At 45.9% G+C, this 23,578-nt stretch overlaps 1 protein-coding gene across 1 annotated transcript in view; it reads right to left on the bottom strand.

The window, feature by feature from the left end:
- The window catches only part of sdk1b (sidekick cell adhesion molecule 1b), a 354,443-nt gene that overhangs the window by 119,176 nt on the left and 211,689 nt on the right, over nucleotides 1-23,578 (bottom strand). Inside the window, exon 6 of the mRNA XM_061230637.1 lies at nucleotides 9,190-9,323. Within this exon, the coding sequence (XP_061086621.1) occupies nucleotides 9,190-9,323 (134 nt within the window). The remainder of the gene's footprint in view (nucleotides 1-9,189; nucleotides 9,324-23,578) is intronic.

Here is a 23,578-nt window from a genome sequence, read left to right as displayed (position 1 = left end):
GAAAGGCCATCTGCACCAGTTCCACATCATCGTATCATAAAACCCTAAAATGGATGAACGTCATACCTCCAACCCCTCACAAAACCGTTTATCCAGATTTGATATGACGTCCACCAACCTCATTTCTGGTTGCCATGTCCACAGGCGCTAAAGAACAGGCAGACGAACGCGCATGAGTTATGACCCGACGTGAATCCGACCTATCGGAGACGGAGGCAATAAGGCGAGCTCCGTGCTCAGAGCGAGCCTCCACACCAGCAGCTCCTGAGGTTCCCTGAGCTAATATTGCAGACACACCTTGCTAAACCTCCGTAATTAACTTCAGGAGATTAATCACAAACATCTCCCCGCGCCTGGCAGCAGCGTCCCCCAGCGCAAATGGTTACAGCAGAATTAGTACATTATCTGCTATTGAAACATACATGCCATTACTCAGGGTCATATACCAGAGCCGTGTTAGCCCGGCGTGTAATAGCCCCTCCGATTCCTCCGAGTTACAGGTTCTTCTCCTACGCTGTGATTAAAGCTCTGTGAGGTCCGCACCTTTACAGGAGAACAGGGACGCCTGCTGAGTCCCTCCAAGGCAGCCATCTTCAAACGGAACCTCCCACCGCACGAGATGGAAATACAGCGTATAGTCTCTTAAGTCTTAACTGTCGATCAGGCTAATCAGGTTAGCATCCGAATCAGAACACTCGCAACCGAGCAGCTTCGCGAGCTATTCCGGGAATGAATGCATTTGATTAAAAGATAATTTCCCCCCCACCGTGCTCCTGGGTTTGAAACCGGCTGGGTTAACATCGACCGCAGCCGGGCGGAGACATGATGGCTATGCAGACGAGGCGAGCGGGAGGTCGGTTGAGCGCTGACCTCTTTATGACCTCGGCCGGAGGTCGCTTGGCCCAGAGAGGGCTTCTATTTCCCGGCTGCATGGTAATGTGAAACGGGATCTGAAGACAGGGCGACGGGAGAGTCCCGGGGGTTCGGGAGGCGAGGGGGTCGAGGCAGGGAGCGCAGATAACGGGCTCGCCCCGGCAGCCCAGGAGGACGGCGACCGAGGAGATCTGAAGGTCGTCTCAATCGCGGAAACGCTCCGCGAAGCCCCTTCCAGCTCCTTACCCTTTTCCCATTACCGCTCTCCTCTTAAAGCATTCCGGCTGGCCTCTGGGGCGTCAATTCCACCGTGCACTCAACAGCTCTCTGGCTCCCAGCGAGAGAGCCGAGAACCCCCCCCTCCCGCACATCGACACGAGGGCCCGCGTGCGGGGCCCGGAAGCAATTTGTCGCAAGCAACAGTCCGACGAGCAGGTACGATGAACACAATCTTGTAAAAGGTACCGTGTGAGGGTCATTACGAGGATCCCAGACGCTCTGCAGCGAGAGAGGAACCGGTGGCGTCCCGCGTTTACGGCTGCGGCGGACAGTGGGGATCCCACGCAAGCGCGTCGCCGCGGCTCTGCACACAAAACCGCGTACGTTCATCCCTGGCGAGTTTTATTGAAATTAAAACCTTTTTATCGTCCGTTCCGGGCGGGGCCCCGCCTTTCGGTTGCGACGGCATGCGTCCGAGCATGGCCCTATTAAGGGAGAGCCTGTAGCCATACTGCACAAAGTCAGTCCTGGGCTTTCACCAGCACACACGGCTGCCAATTTCACCTCTATATTCTGAGGCCTTTAGTTAACAATTCTGTTTGTGCTTGCGGAACAATTAGACAATTCAACATGGCAGAGGGCCCTTATCTTCCAGTGGAGGTTACACACAGCTACACACAGCTCACACACATCTTCCGTGAGATGAAACACAGCAATGTTGATAAAAATAAATAGCTTTTAACTCCTGTTTTCAACCTCCACCATCCTTTTCCTCCACATTTCTACATTCGCATTCCTCTAACTGAGAACGGCCATAAAGCTCTTCTGCTCCCCCTTGACATCTTCAGGAGGAGAAGTCAGAGACGGTAGACTTTTCCAGAAAACAGCTGCTTTGAGTAATTCTGCCATCTGGCTGCTAGCCCTGAAATGGGTGCCTGAGTGATGCATTGTGCTCGTGTCAAGAGCGACTACAACACGCGCTCAGCATTCTGTGACACGCCGCACTGAAACTTCTGAAGAACTTCAGCTTCCACACAGAGACTTCCCACAAACATGCTGCGGGTTTATTTTTATATCAGACATGATCTAACGCCCTCAGCAGTGCCGACGCCTGCTCTTTATCGTTTATTTGCACGCGTTATTAGCAAGCGGGGAAGCTGGAATACCACACTGGAGGGCTGTTCCCTTTTCCCCCCCCTCTAAATATAAGACAAGGCTGTAGATACTCAATCCTGACCTAGTTAACTCTACCTTTATCACACTGTATTATCAATATGTTTAACATGGTTAAAAAAAAAAGACTTAAATCAAATGCCCTTGATTTATTTATTTCCACACACTTTCCCCTTGCCGGGAATGGATTAAATCACGACGAGCATTTGTACTGTGTCTGTACCGCACGACGGACATCTATGAGGAGCGCCTCATCGATCATCGCTCCTGGCATTGAACAGTGACGAGACTTTAAACCTGCTTATTTGCATTCCAAAAACAGACAGTGTTATTTTCGCCACGTCTCTGTACTGCGCTTAATGTGCTTGGCATGCCCCGCATTAAAAATAATGCTACTTTCCAGCTGCAGACTGTTAGCCCCCGAATTGAAAGGTGTTTACTGGAGTCGCAGTTACCAACCGTTTCTGACAAACGAGCTATTCGTCAAACGGCCGATGGCATTGTTTGGTTTTCCTATTCCGAATAACCAAGCCCTCAACGAACCCACTCACACTTGACAATTTGCATACAATACTTAAAGCCTGCATGTAGTAGTCTAACAATAAAGCGATCTGGTGACTGCCAAAGATAGCTTCAAAGATAACGGCTCGGGAACCGAGTGCGTCTTGGTTTAATCAGATCAGATCGTTTGATAAATTTCAGTTTGAAGCGCCAACATATGTTCAGACTTCAGAAGAGCAAAGATAAAACTGCAGATGAGTAAACACGTGTGAGCCTGGCTACGTCTGAAGAACACGCAGTCTCGTTTGTACTGCATGTAGTGAATGTATGTAGCGTGTTAACAGCACACGGAGCAGCAGAAGGGGGTTATTACAGTGCTTGTAATAACAGAGCTGCAGGGTGAGCTCACAGGTGGAGCGGTGTCGATAACAGGACACATCGGCTAATGTCAGTTGCGCTGGCATCCGAAAAAGAAACAAAGCCAAAATTCAGCCGAAAAGACGAAGACCGATTCCACTGCGCATGGAAGACAGATGCATGCAGGAGGCACATAAACGCAGCCTCAAAGCACCAACTGCATTTTCATCAAATGAAAGGGATTCCATTCAAATTACGAGTGACAAGTTATCAAATCACACATATTGCAATCTAAATACAGCTCTCAGGGGACAAATAAATGAGAATTAATGCAGCTATAAAAGTCTGCATTAAGGAGGGAGGGGGACCTGCAGTATAATACCGTAATGCCAGAGATAATTTAACCCCCCCCCCCACCTCCTCAAACACCTGCTCAAGACTAATATCTGGATCAGACAAATAAAAAATGGAAGTATACACAAAATAAATATATTTTATTCCTTGAGCCTCAAAATTATCGACAATAAAATGATCCTTGCTCCCCTGGGACAGCTTTCAGTGAGGGTAAACTGCAGTTTGTTGGCATCTAATCTGGCAGCAGCGAGAGCCTTATGAAAAGTTTATGGAGGTGTTCATGAAATCTTAATAACACGATTCACGTCTTATAGGATTCAACATGCTGTACTAGCCTTCCTTGCCACTCCAGATGTGGCCGCCATTTTGGCCATTTTGACAGGCAGAAGCCTTGCGGTGCGACCTCCATTTCCTACTGCCGTGAAACTGCAGCGAGGTCAAACACTTTACCGGGAAGCAGGTGGGAGCTATTTTTATCTAAAATCTTCACGTTAGTTCCATCAAAACATTTTGTAAGAAAAAAGCAGGTTAAATATCGTGTTTACCCCCTTACAGCTTATAGGGTTTTTTTGTCTGTCAGTGGGTGATTCATTTTTAACTGCCCCCACCCTGCCAACAATAATGTCCTGCACTCCACACTGGCCTTGAGGCTGAGCACACAAGTTCTGGACTTCTTTGTCCCCAGTGGTTCAGTGGTTCAGTGGTTCAGTGGCAATCGACTGCATTCCGATCAAAACGCCCGCACAAACGGAGCTGTGTTCTGAGATTTCTCTACTGTATTAAACAGCGAGACTCATTCGAAGAACAAAAGGAACAGAAAATGTTTTGGGACTTGGCAACACGTTTGGAAGTGCGATGTCTCATCCATATTTAAAACGCATCTGGCTCCCGTATTGTTTTTAATCATTTTTCATTTACAGTTTGAATCTTTGAATTTCTCATAAGAACACCAAAACATATTGACAGTTTGAAGGGCGGAAAAACATGTAGGCTATGCCATGGAAAATGAGAGCAATATTAAATGCTGTCCGAATTGTCAACTAGAAAGCAATTGTTTAGCAATTGTTTAATAGTAAAACAAGAACTGTGGGTATGGGGAAACTGAGCGTATCTTCCTTTTTCGGTTCAGTCCTTGTACCAAGTCTAGCCAAAATGGAGTATGTACCCACAGAACAACCCTGAGGCCAGATAACCAGACATGCTCCTTATTAGACGCTTTTATCCAAAGTGACATACAGGATTATGAATGCATCGTTTCATATGTAGTCCCCTGGGTTTCAAACCCACAGCCTTTTCAGTGTTAGTGCAAAGCTCAACCAACGGAGCCACAGGAATATACATTTCACACACAGGCTTCTCCAGCCGACAGGCCCAACATCTAATGAGTATTCATTGCCTCTGTTCAGAGCCAACGTGAGGGGGGAAACGCGATAGTCTAACCCTCAGCGTCTGTTAAAGGCAGGTAAGTTTCTAACTACAGTCTGTTCGGTGACAGTAAGATAGCTTGTTGGCTCACTGCTGGACAGACTCTGGAGTTCACACAAGTTTTGGATGAGAGGGGTGCACGCCCGTGTGCGGTGAGATGATGGAGTGCCCCATCTGTTCTGCTGAGCTGGGACAGGCTCCGGTCCTCGGAGCGGCGGAGAAGGAGGGATGAAAGAGAGGGAGGGAAGGAAAGAGAGCGTCTCTCTCTGTCCCGGCGGCGGTGCCAAAGCGGTGTCGCTCGACCGAGAACAAAACCGAGGGGCAGTCCTCGGCCTTATCGCGTCTCCCCTCTCTCCGGAACTTTCCGTAGCTCCGAAGAAGAAAAACCCTGGCTCTTCCCTGGCTGCAGCGGCGCTCCTTTGAGTTCCAGATGAAATATTCACGGGACAATATGCTGGTAAAGATCCCCCGGATGCCCGGAACATCTGTGAAGAGAGCCGTGCGCCTCCTCCTCAAAGACGCGCGCCTCCTCCCGCTCGCAGCTAGCCGGCGCGCTAAATACTGCATCGCCCCCACCGGCAGCCGGTCGGCTTTCCGTTTCTCTGGGCGGGTTTTACTCACCTCCCAGTCAGAGTCGTGTTTGATCGCTGCGAGAAACTGTTTGATCGCCGCCTAAAATCACCGCTACATCTTTTCCCAGAACAAAGAAGAAGAGTTTTGGGAGGCCGGCTTGTGGCTCGTAAATAGCCTCTCACAGCCGCTGGCTGCAGAAATATTTAAAAACAAGCGGGAGCTTCGGAGAGACTCAAACCGCTTCCCATTCACAGATCTGAGAGCGCTGTTTCAACACCGGCACGAGAAGCACACCCACCCACGCACTACCTGCACGCACACACATACACACATGCAAACGCACTTCTTCAAGCACAAAGCACTATACTTTATGACCTTGAAAAGAGACCAGGGTTTGTAAAGCTTGTCGAAGTGTCGGCCCTTTGTTCTAAAAGCCAGTGAGATGCAGATTGTTGAGGCCACAGCTCCCAAACCTGGCAGGAGTGCGTTAGCTTTGTGACCCACAGAACCTGAGCGGGCTAGGCACACACATCCAGCGCTAAATGAGACCATTAGCAGCAGCAAATAATGACTGAGTAGGTTTGTCCAATGCCATTTCCTTTCAAATACCTCACAAGTCACTGCATATTATACATATTGGGATGTCCTGGCTGGCTCGTGGCTACAATGACTAATGGGCCGAATCAAGAGCTTCACAGCAGAGTCCTTGTACAGAAGTCACAGTGTCTGAGTCTTAAAAGCATTGCTCACACGCAAAGCCAAACACAATGCGGAAACAATTGAAAAAACTGAAAAACATAGTTGTGCGTCACGACGACCTGCAAACAGAAGAAAAAAAGGTGAGCCTGTCTGGTTTTCCTCATTTAAACCGTGCCGGCTCCCCGGTTCCGTGCGTCGTTACGGTATTAATCCCACCGGTGGGCTGGGAATGTCGGCGGGGACTTGTCTGCATAGCGCGTCTTTTTCGACAACAAAGTTTGTTGACAGAGACGGCGGAGCCAGGGTATGAAAGCGGGAAAACTCAGGAAGCAAACGGCGCTCCACTTCCCCCCGCCGCTTCGGCAGGCTCCCCTCACCGCCCCGGCACGGCAACACGACACGGCGACACGCCGCCTCCCACTCACGCTGTGCCCTACCGCCGCGACCAGCCATCTCTGCAGCTCCTGACTGGGACCCACTCCAGGCTAACAGCTACTCGCATTCCACCGATGACTGAGAGGAGATCAAATCAGCGCAATCTCCAGGTCTCAGGCTTCCAAAAACGAGGAGATTAAATTAAAGCGTTAAAAGTTCTGCAGGTGGCGGGCCTCCATTAAGGCCTGACTGATTGCCGCTCTTTTTTCTGGTTCCTCGGTTCGTTCTTGAAAAGACGAAATAAACGCTCTGTTGAGTCGCCGCGACACGAGCGGGTTTACCAGTCGCGTCCCAGATCAGTCCAGAATGTGTGTCGCCCTGATGAAAAATCTGTCGTACAGACGAGAGTTCTGAATATGATGATCTCAAGGTTACCCAACATCCCTCAGTAACCCCACAAACAAGTCAAACAGCCAAGTGACAGCTGAAAAATACATGAAAAAATGTAATAACATATTATTTAAATGACATTTTTGCTTCTAAATAATAGAAATATGTGCTATTACAAAAAAAAAAAAAAAAAAAAAAAAAGTGGTTTTGTAAGATGTACATAATGATAGTGCACTAGTCACGTTGAAGAGTGAACTGACATTTGGAAATAATTTTTACGTGAGTCAAAACCGCAAACATCTGCCTTCAAATATTACGCATCACGGCTAATGACTTAAAAAAATTCGCAATTTAATGCAAAAAGGTGTCATTTCGTCCCATTTCTGAAATGTTTCACGCTGCCAAAGAAATGTAAAGTTCAGTCAGCAGCATTCACTTAAAAATCTCATTTGCAGCACAATTTTCTTTACTCTGCTGAGCGGTCAAGCATTAATAGGCAGTTTAATGCAGAAACTTTGTCCAGGTTTTATTTATGTACCGTGGGAGGAGTCGCTTTGAGCTAAGCGCTGCCTCACATTTAAAGTCCATCTTACAATTACAGAAAAAACTACATATTGTATCCCGTTCAGCTGCTCAACAGTAATTATTTGAAGAAATAGTATGAAAGGAATAAGAACAAGAATACTGTCTTCACTTCAAAGACTCTCGTATAAGAGCAGTCACACAACAAAAGGCCACAGCCTTAAATCGATTCAGTATATCAGTCACATTTACCTATAAAAACGAGTCATTTCTGTTACAAGTTTTCACAGAGACTTCACACGGTCGTCAGACCTTGTTAATGACTGAATAGTCCAGGCTGCACCCTCGTATGTTACAGCGCTCACTGATGTACCACAGTAACAATGCTACCACAGACGGATACATCTGCAGGGGCGTGACTAGAGAGCCCGGCGGCAGGCCGCAGCAGTAACCACGGGGACGCACACAGTGGGTCTGCACGGGAGCGGAGGCTTTTTACTTTGTTCGTCCATTTCAGCGGGAAAAAAAGGGGCTATGATCAAAAAGCCCAGATGAAAAAGAGAATGCAGAAGCGCATCAGCAGCAGATGAGATGGAGGAGAGGCTGGGGGGGAAAAAAAGGAAAAAGAAAGGAGCCGCAGGTAATAAAACATGGCCACCCCCTCACTTCTCCGCTCGCTGGGTTTTACTGACGGGAATAAGGAATTAACCGAGCTCGTCCTAAACAGGAGCTCGCTGGCAACCGTGACACAACCGAGCGGGGCGCCAAGGAAGCTCTCCCGCATTCTGCTCTGTGAAAACATCCTTAATGAAGCAGCAGATTAATGTTGTTTCTGCACCGGCTGCGTGCTCGCCTGGGAGGGTCTCTCCCGCGGTGTCCGCCTCACTCCTTTTCCAGCCGGGAGCGGCCGACAATGCAGTTTCACCCACCCGGAAAAACGCTCTCTCCCTACATTCACGCGCCGCGGTCTACATTTCACCTCAGAAATGTACTTTGGCCTCAAAATTGTAGCCGCTCCTGAAATTGAGATGAATTGAGAGAGGTCCCCAAAGACTTTATTTCGGTTAGCTAGCTTGTCAACGGTTGTGTTGCGCTGGAAGAGAAGGTCTGTGTGGAGCTGATGGAAGCCACCCACGTAACTGACCGATTCGGAACAGGGTGTTCCAGTTAAGCGGAGTCATACATGGTGTACAAAATGACATGAACCTGCTTCAAACGCAGACACCGTGAAACCTGTGGAAGGAAAGTGAAGAGGGACTCCTGCCAAAATCAAAAAAAGGTTTTCAGTCCGGTGCCATTCCAACTACCTCAACACAAATATTTTCATGATGCAATTCTCTTTAATTAACACATAACAACGGCTCATATTACGTTGGTATTATTCACTAAACACGACTCTTCCCACACACCGCCTACAACTCCTTTATACAGACGACCTAACCTCAAATACATGGAAAGCTGCAGCTAATATCAGAGGCTTCCCGCTGGAGAGAAAAGGAATGGGCCAAAATCAAGAACGAAAAACAAAGAAGTAAAGAAAGCAGAGGAAATGCAGGGAAAAAGTTCAAGACACCAACAAAAAAGAATGCTGCCACATTTTACCTCATTCCAAACACAGAAAGGCACGGACTCCCTTTCTTGGTCAATAACAGCATCTTTCTTGTGACATCTACAAATAGCCCGGGGGCAGAATGAAGCGAGTTTGTGTTGATTTTCTCCTGTACTTACTTGCTACGCTCAGGTAAATGGATGGGCTTGTCTTGTTCTCTCCGTTCTTTTCATTAACCGCCTGGACGTAGTAGCGTCCCGCGTCGGGCGCGGCCGTGGAGAGCACCACCAGCTGATTGTCCAAGGTTATTGCTCTGTGGAAAACAGAAAGGGGAAAAGCGGTTATGGTCAGTCCCTTTTTTTTTTAAAGATGACAGGCAATTAGTACAACCGCGTGGCAGAAGAAGCAGACAAAAACAGGCTATTACATCAAAGTTGCCTTTTGGGACGGAAGTGGGTTCCATTAGGAGTGGCGTATTTGCCGTTTGCCGGTTTCCCGGCGTGTGTTTTTCTCCCCACGCGAGCCGCAGATGGCGTTGACATTAATTCCACGGTGCCGCAGCGAGCTTCCAACGCACTTGATTTCTCATTCCAACACGAGCCGAAAATCAATGAACTGCTGGAATCGTTCAACAGCTATTACCGATAGGAACTGAATAAATCCTTAAAGTCAAGAGACCCCCCCTCGCCCACATAGACATCACGGGCAGGGACCCCGACGCACCGTCTGAAACGGGACCGGCTGCTCAGAAAGCCCAAACGGGGCCCAGGAGCGGTTTCACAACGGAGGTATGGCGAATATAAAGTGCACATCTGGGCCTGTTCCCCTGCTCCATGCCCTGCTGTAGAACGAGCGGAGAGTTTGTTGTCGCTTGCCTCCTCCCTTGACTCTAATTAATCACACCATCAATTATGCATCATTGCCGCTGCTAAGGCAGCCGCCTCGGCCGAGGACGCGCAGAGAGACATGCAGATGCGGCCGGATATAAACCGCACGCGGCCGGGTATAAACCGCACGCGGCCGGGTATAAACCGCACGCGGCCGGGTATAAACCGCACGCGGCGTGGAGGCCGTGTCCGCCAACCAATCCTACCCTTCCGTACCGGCCTCTTACGGAATCCTAAACGCACAGAGGCTCACCTTCATGGACTTCCACAGTCACCCCAAAGCGGAAAGTTTATTTAGTCATTACACAAAGTGACCGGTTTTATTCAGTATCATAAAGCAGCAACATTTCTTTTTCACGCCAATCCCTACGGGGAGCAACGCGCCGTGGATTTAAAGAGCTTTGAAACTTTTCATTATTTCTGAATTTGTCATGCACTATTTAAAGCCGGCAATCGTTTCAGAAATGTTTGTATATATAAAATTAACAGCACAGATGATAGATAGCAATTGGGAGATGGAGGGGAGCGGGGGAAAGGCAACTCTCATTATATCTCGGGAATAAATAACACAGTTTATGATGGTTTGCACACCACCTTTCTGTACGAGACACATCCGGTCATTGACTTTAAATTTACAGTGGGCTCTTCGTAGACATTCGGGTTTGATTTACATAAGTCAGAGCTACCGATAAAATATTTCTTGTGAAAATGTAATTGTATTTTGGTGTCATTAACAGGAAAAGCATTTCCAGCATGGTAGCACCCAGTAAAATGTGCTATTCTGCTAAAGCTGTACTCAAGATGAGAAGTGAGTGCTGCACTTGGTCCAATTCTACGGTGAGCCTGAATAAAAGCCCACAAGCATATTTATGTTTTTGAGCTTTTCATAACATCATGGAGCTTTCGATTTGTGTTCCATACTCAAAACAATAAAAATTTTTGTAGAGGTGTGCATATTTTTTGGTCTTCCTACATGACATGACGCAACTTTTTGCATAATTATCGCATAACACAGAGAGCTGACCACAGGAGACAGAGGGGTAGGGGGTGAGGGACAAAAAACCAATGTCACTTCTCTTTTTGTGGGCGTTTTAGATAATAAAACAAGAGAGTGGGCCTTCATGAGTTTTTTTTTGTAATGCAGCATAACAGTCGCAGTGTAAAAGCAAACTGAATCTTGCCTGCATTTAGCGAGTTTCCAGGCAAGCTTACAGCGCTCTTTTGTTCCTTGTGATTAAATGAGGATTAAGAAAAAATCCATTAAAACTCAACAGCAACTGAAGGAGAGGCTGCAGAGGATGCCAGATGATGCTGATGAAGATGTATCACTCTGCTTCCGCACCTCCAAACCTCGCTCAACATCCCGTTTCTAAACAAAAATATGTCCCGGCTATACACGCGACCTTCACAGAAGGCAGTTTGAAAAGGTCAAAGAAGGCTTCTGTGATTAACTTTTAATTAATAACGAGGGAACAACCTACACTGGCTGTAAATGCTGTAAATATCCTCATTTTTGGTGCTTTTAAAGCTGCCCCTTGTTGATTTTCCTCACTCACAAACTTTGTGTAATTATCCAATTGGCAAACGGAATGTGCTTTCATCTCCCAAAAAGAACAAGAGACAAACTTTTAAAACCTTTACGAAATTGCATCCATATTCCTTTATTCTAGCCTCCCTATAAACTAATTATTTTTTATTTACAGCACACTATTTTGTCATTAAGAACTAGCTCCCCCTTGTTGGAACGGTTTTGGAGCCAAACTTCGGAACAAAGAAAGGCTAACTGTTTTGTCTAAAAGTTCCAGCCTGTTACAATTCACCTGGTTTGGCATAGATAGAAGAAGATGGCATCTGCATATAAACCGATTTCATGATTAGCTGAACCCGTTTAGGTTTTTGCTAATGCGGTTCTCCGGACCAATGGCTGCCACCAGGGGGTTTTTATCATGAAGAGCGGGGTAAGCGTCCTGTCTCCTGCCCCAGAGGAGAGTGCAGGCGTTTGATATCATCCCACTAGTAATTACACAAGCAGCAAGGGAGGTATATAAAATTGTAATCCAGTTAGCAAAGGTCCTACCAAGCCTTAGGTAATCTAAATCTACAACTGAAAGGAAACCATTTCGCTCTCTCAAAAGCCATGCCTCCAGCAGCCACCGTAGCCACTCCACCGGCCCAAAAAGTGATTTCATTCATTTAACCGTTTTTAAAAGACAAACAAAACAATAAATCCCGTTTGATTCACAAGAAAGACAAAAAGCCCCCACAAATTAAAGCTGGATAGAGCACAAGAGTTGTCCGGACGCCAGTTCCCTTTGCTCAATGCTGCTCTATACTACAAATATACAAGTGGGAGTGAGCGCCTCAATGTTCCCTGTGTTCGCCGCCTCGACGTGAAAGTCCGTTAGTCTCGGGCGAGACGATGACTTCACCTCCGGGTTTGGGAATTTGGGCGGAGGGGAGAGCGTCGTGTTCCCCGCCAGCACAGACACGTCCCTGCAGGACACCTGGAGGGGTCACCGCAGGAACGCTTGGCTCGGTCTATGAAAGACACCTTTCAGCCAGGCTGTCGAGGCTGCAGGACCGCGTATGTACACACGCCCGGAAATATTATGTGGAAAACGGATTTGTTTACTGCCGCGTTAAAGGTTCTGGCCCACTCAAAGTTTCCCATGTAAAAGCCCACACCTAATGTAAGGGGAGTTTTCTGTAAGTGAGCCTTTTAATATGCGCATCCTTTACCAAGGAAGAGAAGGTTCAATGAGTGATGCAGTGAAAACCAAGAGAAATGCCTTTATAAAACTACTGTATGTTGACTTGTACTAAGCTTTGTCTTACCAAACAGAAAAGTCCCGGAGGCTCATTTTAAAAATGAATTCAAGTTCCAAATAACAGTGTTTAATAACATAACACATAACATAAATTGCTAAATTATTTATATTGCATATCCGTAATATAGCAATAGGCTTGCAATATGTGCAACACCTACAGTATGTTGGCAAGGAGATGCCTTTTGGCATGGGGTGTGACCAGCTTCACAAGTGAAATGTCACTTCAAATTTTAATAAGCTACAGCGAGTGCAATAGGTATTGTTTGCCTGGGCTCATTTTGGTACACATTTTGTTCGAGTAAACATAGTAATTCAAACTGAAACTGTAATACTGTAAAACACGCATAACACTGTCACGGTGACAACCATGGCCTTTTAAGCAATAGAAAACAAGCAAACTCGCATTCATCAAAGTCGCTTGCACCTGTGGTGTAGGTCCAGCTGCTTTCGGTTACTGACCCGCATTACTTTTTCAGTGGTCTAGGGGCGGGAGAATAAACCGTTAGCATGGCAGAGGCCGACGCGGAGCGTCACGGCGTGTGGGAGGTCCGCTCTTTGCTTTGTGATTTATGAGGATGATTATTAAGTCCTAGTAAAGACGCACGACCACGGCGGAGAAACAGTGGACACCTTGCAGGTTTAAAAGGCATCGTGTAGTAGATCTTCAATTTCTCTAATAGCACAACACTGCAGCTACTCCATTTCCTAACATCCAAAACATTTTAGCCCGATCAAGGTGTAGTTACGGGACAGCAAGGTGGATAAGAATGGTACAATAGTGTTGTGAACTGCAGGGGCAGCCTGTAGTGTCGTGGTTCAGGTACATGACTGGGACCTGCAAGGTTGGTGGTTCAATCCCCGGTGTAGCCACAATAACATTCGCACAGCCATTGGGCCCTTGAGCAAGGCCCTTAACCCCCCATTGCACCAGGGGGAACAGTCTCCTGCTTAGTCTAATGAACTTTAAGTCGCTTTGGATAAAAGCGTCAGCTGAATAACATGGAATATAATTCATGATTTTATGCACTTTGTGTAATTACCCAACTGGCAAACAGAATGTGCTTTTATCCCCAGAACAAAAACAAGAAAAACTGAACAAACTAAAACCTCCTGAAATTTCATCCATATTCCAGCACCGCTTCTCTCAAACCAATGCTTCTTCATTTACAAAACACCACTTCAGTCACTCACAACTAGGGTTCAAGTGGCACTAAGGAAGCAACAAAAACTGCATAAAATTCCGCTACAGTGGAAGTAATCTCTCCTAGATAATAGCATCATGTAGGCATGAGGTTGATCATAAAAGGTTTTGCTTCCGCCTGCTGTCCAAAAACAAACGTTTCCAAGAATTATGGAAAGAAAAAGAACAAGCAGTAATAAACAAAGTTGTATATCATCTCAGTGCATATCGCTCGTCAGTGTAGCCTTTTTGGCTTCTTGTTGACCTGCCATTATTTCCCTAAAACCTCAACACATTACATTTCCAGCAAATCCATCTAAGCTTGATAGGACAGAGGAAAACATTCAGAAGTACTGAACTACAACAGGTTTGTCCTTCCTTTGATTCTGTTTATGATTCATGTGCCACTCCACTATATGAGCAGTCTGAGCACCCTTTAAGAGCCTTTCCACTGCTGGAACAAGAGCCAGATGGAATGCAGGGGTTCCCATCGAGTTCCCGAGTGCTTTTAAACGGCCTTTTTGTCAGGCAGAAATGCAGAATGGAGCTCTGGCACTTCAGCTACATAACAATGTTGGTGCCAGCTAACAGGACACAAGCCTGTGGGCAGAGCTGTCTCGCCTGACAGATGCTGCAGTCTGAGGTGAAAAGGATTCGCTTCTTTAAAACAATGTCAGGTAAATGGCTGTTTTTAGAAACAGATATCTGCTCTGAGGTTAACCGAGGTCATGAATATTTGGCCATTGTTTCATAAGCTCATATATTCAAACAATAACACACCTTTAGAGATTTGCATCTGCTGAGAGATTTGCCAATGCTAATGTGAGCTCTGACTCTGGAAATGACTAATGGGTAGGAAAAAAGAGCAAGACAAGATAAAAAACGGGCACTTGGCCAGAATTCTCTTCAGCCAGAGCAGCAAAAGCGATTTTCTCAGTACCTGAGCTCAAACACTAGCAGAGGGTCAAGGAAGTGGAGAGTATATGGTAAGAAATGGCTATAAAGAGCATCTATTCAGCAGAGAACCATCATGTCAGGTATAAGGGAAATATTTAATGTTAGCAGCCAAACCGCAAGAACACTACAAGACTAACCATTTGCTTTTCCACTTCCAATAAAACACAAGTTTGTTGACTTGTCATAGAACTTTGCTTCTTCTGGATCTCCCCTCATCGGCCGAGGGCAGGTGGGAGCAGCTCTTAGAAAAGGAATGTGGTTGAAACAGGAACGAGGACCCTGCCCTATTTTGCCTTATAGTTCTTGATCCCACCGGCTCAGACCGCAATGGTGGAATAGCAGCCCAAAGCCTTTAAATTACAGACAATGAAAAACAAGCATTATGTCCTAAGCAACCTTTAACTCAGCTAATATTGTTTCGTGAATTCAACCGACAGCACGAGACAGCTCTGCCTTCCAGTTTTCTGGGAAGAACAGAAAACAAACATCGCAACGGATGAAAGCTTTGCTCTATACGGACCTTCAGAAGCAACCTGCTGTCAAGCGTTAAATCAACAGTATTGTTTGTAATGAATGACAGTGTTTCACCAGGAAACAGTCGGAGATGAATTCCGTGGTCTTCAATGCTGTACTCAAAGAGAGCTTCACAACGAAAGACCTAATTATGAGGCTGCATGAACCTGACAGCTGCAAGAGAGCTTTCAGCAGCACTGGACTCCCGCCAGAGAAGCATGTTTGGTTAGGTGTCTCTATTGTACTTCAGCAGAAATCTCCTTTCATCTGTAGTCAATTGTGAACGTGTTAATGGTACAGTATTAGCGACCCCTCACTGTAGCAATTGAAGTCTAAGAGTGGATTTTTCAAACGTTATTTTTGTATTCAGACCCCTTCACCTTTTGCACACTATATTGTGTTGTAAATTTAATTTTTTATGGGAAAAATGTGCATTTTTGCCCATCAATCTACACTCAATAACCTATAATGACAAAATGAAAACAGAACTGAAATCTTACAAATGCGCACACACATATAAATATAAATTACTACCCTCGATTTCAGACAATAGGAAAGCGAACAAAAACATTGAAAAAGATAAATGAATTTTGGGGGCCAACGGGGACAGAGGAGTCTTATATTACTATTAGAAATTAAATGGAGAGGAAAAAAAAACAACTGCACATTTTCCATTCACCCAAGCCCCTGAGGACTGTCTGGGACAGGGAAATAACCAGGTTTGTGTGTCGTTAATAATGTAGCCGCAAGATTCATTTTATTAAAACTCAGAGGCATTCAATTAAAGTTCCACGTAATAAAGACAGTTGGACCAACCAGGTCCCCAAACTTATTAAGTGTCGCAAATGTTAATGCTACAGGACTAATTGAGAGAGCGCGGAGGGGGACCGCTGGATGGAGCGCGAGCCAAAACCCTCTCTCCTCCGCAGGCCTACGGTCCGGCGTCCGCGCAGCCTCCGAACCGGCTGGCAGAGGGAGCCCAACACACCTCCCGACGGAGACGGTGTCAAATCCCGCTCGGACCCAGACACCAGGTCATCGCTCTTCTGCTCTCCGCCGCAGAACTCGGGCCAAGTCGTGAATTACTTTCCAGACTTTCATTTCGCAGGGAGCGGGTTTCAAATGCACACGCATTTCTTCCACCCACACCACCTCCGTGAAAAGAAATGTACTTTTTCCACAGAAATAGTCGAGCCTTTCATTGGTTCCAAGGTACGCTGTATCTTTGGGACGGGTTTACAAAACACTTCAGTGAAAAGCCGAGAGTACGTGACCGGTTTCTTTTGACGGGGCTCTATAGCGTCCACTCTTAGGTGGACAAAGGACGGCGCAGATCAAAGAAGAATCAAGATTAAAGGGAAGGTAACCGCTGTGGACTGAATTGCAATAAATTGGGCAACGAAGGGATGCACCAAAACAGACTGGCCTTTTTGAAGCTCATTTCCTGGTCATACTGCGAGACAGAGCTCACTAGCGCCACTGCAGTTGACTCCAGTATAGGTCATTATAGGTCATCACACCCGTTTTCGATGTACAATTGCGGTCAAAATACAAAGTCAATCGAATGCAGTCGTAATCATTGTTTTTCTTCTAATCTAATGCAGGGGTGCACAACAAGGGCCGATCCGTTTCAGGATTTTGTGCTAACTTCAGCTCTTAATCTTTTCATTAGTTCAAACATATCTTGATCTGAAACTTGTATAAGCACCAGCTACAGCAACAGACTGGAAGTGTAATTAGTTGGAACAAAAACCCACGCAGACTGGTCCTCCAGGACCGGAGTTGTGCACCCATTATCTCCATGTGCCGAAGTTATTGTGTTATTAGGACAATACAGCAATACTTTGTGGACCAATCAGGGTCAGGTTACGTCACTCTCTCACACGCTTAGTGGAGCAGCCACATTGGCTTCCCTACTGCGCAGTCTCTGGCTCCACATTGTAGCACACGACGACCCCGGCGAACTTAAGTTCCGCGACTTCAACACGCTTTTCAGGAGCCCATGGGAAGTTAGTAGGTGACCTAACAGGCACTTGCTCCATACTTTTCTACAGTCTATGCTGTAACTGAGCTTCATCCCGGCTAACAGCCAGCGGGAGCCATCCTGGTTGTGACGTGCAGACCTGAGCAGGCGGGCCGGGGACGGGTCCGCAAGGCAGGGACGAGCCTCGGGGCCCGGGTCCCTGTCTCAGCCCCGGCACGACTCCGCTCTAATCCCCCAGAATCCCCCGGACCGCCCGCCGCGAACGCACAGATCCGCCCCATGGGGAGAGCTTGTCAGGACGTTGTGACATCACCTCTTTAACCCGAGTCTCGACTGCGTTTATCCTCTTCTGCTGGAATCTGGCAAAGGCAGGGCACTGCTAACGTCGCTAACGGCTAGCAGGAAAACGCCCTCGCTACCACGGTTTCGGCTTACTGGCGCCTGCACAGACGTAGCTGGTAGGGGCCGCCGCACTGTTTGTTTACTCCTCAGGGAGATGATTAGTATCGTGGAATATTCATGAGTCACTCGTGACCTCGTTCGGTTAGCTACCTGCCGGAGTATAATGCTTTGCTGGAGCAAGAAAACAAGCTAAGCGGCTCAGAGTTCATTAATCACAAATGGCTGAAACTCACTGTATATCAGTCAAAGCAAGAAAGCAGTGTGTGGAGAGAGATTTCCCAACGCTCAGTTTCTCCCTAAATCTGCTATGTAAATACATAAACACGGCGTCTATTTCGATCATTCAGAAGGGATAACAAACAGAGCCGGTGACTTTCAAATGATCCTCAGCTTGTTTAAGCTGCAGAGGACCTTTCCTCCATGTTGTCAGAGAGCTCTGAGCGTTTTCTCCATGACAGCTGTGGTGTGTCCACGCCAGTGTGGACGAGCTGAAGCATTCTGCTGTGCACAACAGGCACCGCATTGAAACAAAGGCTCCCTTTTAGAAGACCGGACCGTTTGAGAAGATAATCCATACGGTTCATCATGTTCTGAGCGCTTTCCGCGGCACGCTAGCTGTGAGGTAATACAGTGGAGATATGAGCGGGCTGGCGATCCCCGACTGAGCACTACAGAGGAGACGTGCTCCGGTCTGCATACAAGACAGGAGCCCGATTGATCCAGCCTCAGCTCTCCCTTCTTGGCAGTGCACCATCCACCTCCACCCACTCTCTTGCCAAACAACAGAACGGCGCCATTTCAGTGTTCGCACATTTTAGTACTGCGAGGAGAACATCTGACCATTATTGTAAAAATATTTCTCTTTACTCAAGAGGAAAATCAAAAAGAGAGAAGTTTAACGAGTCTCTTTTTTACGGCAAACATTTTTAATGGGAGCCGCAATAGCCCATTGGATACTGTTTTCATCACCCAAATCAGTGTGGTAAACACGTAAACTTTGAGAAATATGGCCAGACGACAGACGGTGTGAAAACACAGACTTCGGGTGGGTGGTGTTACATTCGCACCAGCCTTCATTAATACCACCACTGTGTGCCGTGTGTGTGTGCGGCCAAGGCACTGTATCCACCCCCAGTGTGAGCCCAAGCGCTTCCGTGGCAATATCCACAAACGGAGATGGATGTCACAGCAGTGTCCAGTGCCTCCCCGTGTGTACACCTTCTTCTCCCAGCAGGGATCTGATCTCTCAAACTGTAAACTTTGCTTTACGGTGAACCGCTGTCCCCCCCACTGGCATGTAATTAATCGTGAAAATGAAAAATTATTCCTGTGTTTTAAACGAGGTGACCACGGTGCCAGGAAACCTCTCTCCGGACTATTAATAATGTAATAAGAGTCAGCTGTGCTTGTTGGCCGGTAATTGGCTTTCTTTTGGGAGCTGCATATGTATAGTAGCTGGCACGGAGGTTCCCTCGCAATATTGCCGGTGATATCAGCATACGCAGAGTTTAAAAAACAAAAACAGAAATGAAAAAACATTGCAATTCGACTGGCTTCACATATGAATCCGGTGCTTTTAAAAACATCTAATTTATAACATTTTAATTAAATGTGTAAACACGAAAGAAAAACTTAAATAAATAAAAAATAAAATGCATTATTGGGGGCTGCTGGTGCTCATCCCATTAATGCTCTGTTTTAATGCACACATAGGCCCCCTGGTCAGGTCTCAACAGCGGTATTTTCCATTGCCCACTGCCAGCCTCAAATCAGCACTGGTGATGTGCAATTGGCTCTAGCGTCGTCCAGGAATGGGATGACAGATTCATCAAGCACCAGGTCCCTGCTGACCAATGGGAAATGTTTATCTGTGCAGCTAAACATGAAGGGTCTTCCTCTGACTCATATCTGTGTGAGACAGACATCAGTGGGATAAGAATGATAAGGTTGGCATTGCGTGCCCCAGGAGAGAATGCACACTAGTCTGTACTTTCCTGGCCCGGAATGGAAGGTGAGATGAGCATTGCAGCGTGACCATGATTGGCCATTTCAAATTTGGGGGGGAAATAATGAAATAAAAATAAAATGGCTGACATCGATTAAGCGCAATGATGCGGAATATAACAGACTGGCACCTCACTGGTGAGGCTGCATTAAACACTATCATTCTAGTTGACTGCGGAATTTGAATTTCAATAATGTTAAGCTGCACTTATCCAGGAGACAGTGAGATCTTAAGAATGCACAAGAGCCTATATGAGTCGAAATGACAGCAGAACAAATCCAGTCCAGGGTCTTTGTTGTGATAGAGGCTTATGGTGCTGTTCTGTCTGCTATCTATCACCTCATATGAACAGGGAAGGCCGTGTATGCCTGCGATACACCAAAAGAAGAGACAATAATGAGCATTCTTGGGTTCTGGGGCGTTTCTGTGGTCCTGACAACAGAAAAAAATGTTTCCACTTCAGGGACTGTAAGCCAGCTCCCCAAGCTGCAGTCTCATCAGGGAAGAAAGGAGCATCTTGAAGGACTGTGATGCATTCCCAGTGCAGTTCTCATTATGATCCAAGACAAGCTCAAGAACACACACATGCACGCACACGCACACACCAACACACACAGTCACACACAGCCACACACAGCCACACATACACTCACAGACAGGCACACACACAAATACATACACACACATACACGGACACACAAATGCAAATGCACACACACACACACGCATACACACACAAGCATACATACACACAAACTCACACAATAAAAAGCAAATGCACACACACGCATAGATACACACATACACACGCATTAACACACACACACACACACACACACACACACACACACACACACTTCTCTCAGTGACAGTTTCCAGAGTGCCTACAGCGAGGCACAGACGGATAGTGAAGAGGCTGCTCACATAGTGAGAGTTGCAGCTAACAGACACCAGTCAGCGATGAAAGGGAGGGTCAAAGGCTCAATACACGAGCAGAACCAACTCAAACTCTACTCATTTGAAAAATGCAAACCCTCTGCCCCTCCCCAAACTGGTCGATTAATGCGGGGGGAAAAAGAATATGAAACTTGAAAATTTGAGCTGTCCTAAAAAAAATCTCCTCATTATATCTTCTCCCGTTTACAGTGAACCCTCAGCGCTGTAGTTATACAAGTCCTGCTGGAGTAACTCTATCTGCATTGTTCTCACTGACAAGGTTTTTGCGGTTGCCTGGCAACCAGGTTGATGCCAGGTTCATATCTACCGTTCCTTCACCCAAGCCTTCGTCTGAAGAGCGAGGTGCCACTCGCCCGGCTGCTCGACAACTTCGAGTACTACGATCTGACATTTCAAACACTTTCTGCACAATTAATTATAGAGCACTTCCAGGACCTGATTAAAATGATTTTCTTCATAATAATATAACCTTCCTAACCCCTTTCTCTCAAACTTACAAAAAAGTCAATTGTATGATAAAATGTCTGCTCTATCAAGTGTGGATATGAGACAGAAAATATTACTTTAACCTTAAATTACCGCTCGCCCACTTAAAATAAATTGGGGAACTTGAAAATTTTGGTAGCTTGCATATAGTTCACTTCATTTGTGCTGGGAAGAGTTACAGTATGTTAACAATAACAGGCAGGCAATTCACAATTCACTGAGCAGAGGTGCTTCATACTCAGCCAACCAACAACAGAGCATGCTCCTCTTGTCATCTGTGTCAACTACGATACATCATTACACTCAGTGTCACTGAGTGCTATCGCACTGTTCATCACAATGACATGAAGAAACCATGCACATAACCTAGAATACAGGGACCAGGCCATAACACAGTCTTACAAATGGCAAAATTCAACTGTTTCTTCAGCATTACACAATAGTTATGTCGACAGGCTGGAGCTTAGTGGCAAAGGTACATGACTGGGATCCGGAAGGTTGGTGGTTCAAGCCCCGGTGTAGTCATGATAAGATCCTCACAGCTGTTGGGTCCTTGAGTAAGATCCTTAGCCCCACATTGTTCCAGGGAGGATTGCCTTCTGCTTAGTTGCTTAGTCCAATTAACTGTAAGTCGTTTGGATAAACAATGTAACAAATAATAATAATAACACATTATTATTATAGTTAAGAAAAAAAGGAGTTAATTACAGTCCAGTTTTCTATTTATATATATATATATATATATATATATATATATTTTATATTTTATTTTATTTTTTTAAACATACTGTTCGTAGTCACTGGAAGTATGGGTAACTGCCAAAAATAAACACTTGAATAAATGAGGGATTCATATATTGAGAGCAGGTGCTTCCACAAAGGTGTGGTTCCTGAGTTAATTAAGCAGTTAAAATCCCAGCATGCGCAGGTTGTGCATTAAACACACTGGACAGGGCCAGCTGGCCCTTACCTCCTTACTGAACACATCCAGAGTCTCAGCGCATTTCAAAGTGGGGTGGTTGTTGGGGAACATTTAGGACACGCCTCACTGATGAGACTCGCTGATGTTTCACAGGGAACAGTGGCTAAGGTGATGTTGACATGGACATCTAAGGGACAGACATTATCAGTTAGGGACAGCTGTGGAAGAACTAAAAGCAAAGGCCTCTCTACTGAGATGTCCATGCATTGGTTGGAAAAAGCAGACGAGCGACTCTAAATCAGCTTACTGCAAATATCAATCTAGCGTGTGACGGAAAATGACATCAAGAAGAGAACTTCACAGAAAGGGACACTATGGATACTATTGTTTATGTCCCCTGCTGTAAAAGCCAGTTATGCCAGCTTGAAAATAGAGCTGGTGAAGCTGGTCTTGAGCTGGTCAAACCATGTAAAACCTAGCTTGAGCTTTTTTTCAGCAGGGTTTCCTTTATTTTGGATTGCTTGTATGCCCATCAGCAGTATTTGGCTCAGGGGTCTTAAAAACCCCTTTACATACCAAAAAAAAAGATTTGGTCCAGTGGTGGAGCATTAGAAACGAAAGGAAGAAGTATTCACATCACATCTTTCCAAACAAAACTCTTCAGGATGCAGTACCCTTTCATTTCAATCTAAACTCGTCACACGTAACTAATCCTTTCATCAGCAAGTGTTTGCAGCTTTTTGATAAGGCAGATACAGCACACTGTATGACTTTCTGAAGAGCACGCGCAGATCAATTTTATGCAAATCAGGTCAAAACTAATTTAACCCACAGAAAAGGGCAAGCCTCTCTCAGTGATCTGCTGATCCAGGGAAATGTATCAAAAGAAAGTAAATCTTTCGGTGGATTCTAAGAGCTCAAAACTGCCATTTACTCTTAAACAGTTTTCTTGTAAAAGAGCTTAATTCTGTTGAAACTGCGAGGCGGTTCTGCATCTCCCCTCTGTACAGTACATCCGTACCAAAGGTCTTATTCCACTGGGGCATTACATTTCCTTCCTTAGAGTACCTGCACTGTACTTCTCACATAAGTGCACACACAAAAAAGGCTCCAGTGACTTTTAGTTAAATGATTTGACGATTTATTATAAAACATTGTAATTATTACATGCTGTAATTATATTTAAAGTAGCATCAAATAGGTTCCATGTCTTGAGCTCGCAATAATCCCACGGCGATGCGTTCTTCGTTTATAGTTTTTATGATAAAGTGATCAAAATCAAAGTCGAGCAATAATGGAATGTTGGTGACAATGCCGCTATATGCATGGTCCGATCATACAATATATCGCCTAACTATAAACTGGCTTTTATGATAGAGCATTCCATAAAAAAACTAAAAAGGGTTCCTCTATGGAGACGAGCCAAGGAGAGTGTATGGCACCAGAC

The sequence above is a fragment of the Conger conger genome, chromosome 2, assembly GCF_963514075.1.
Source record: "Conger conger chromosome 2, fConCon1.1, whole genome shotgun sequence".
In the NCBI taxonomy this organism is placed as follows: Eukaryota; Metazoa; Chordata; class Actinopteri; order Anguilliformes; family Congridae; genus Conger; species Conger conger.
The sequence above is the reverse complement of the archived record's forward strand: the minus strand, read 5'-3'. Positions and strand labels throughout refer to the sequence as shown.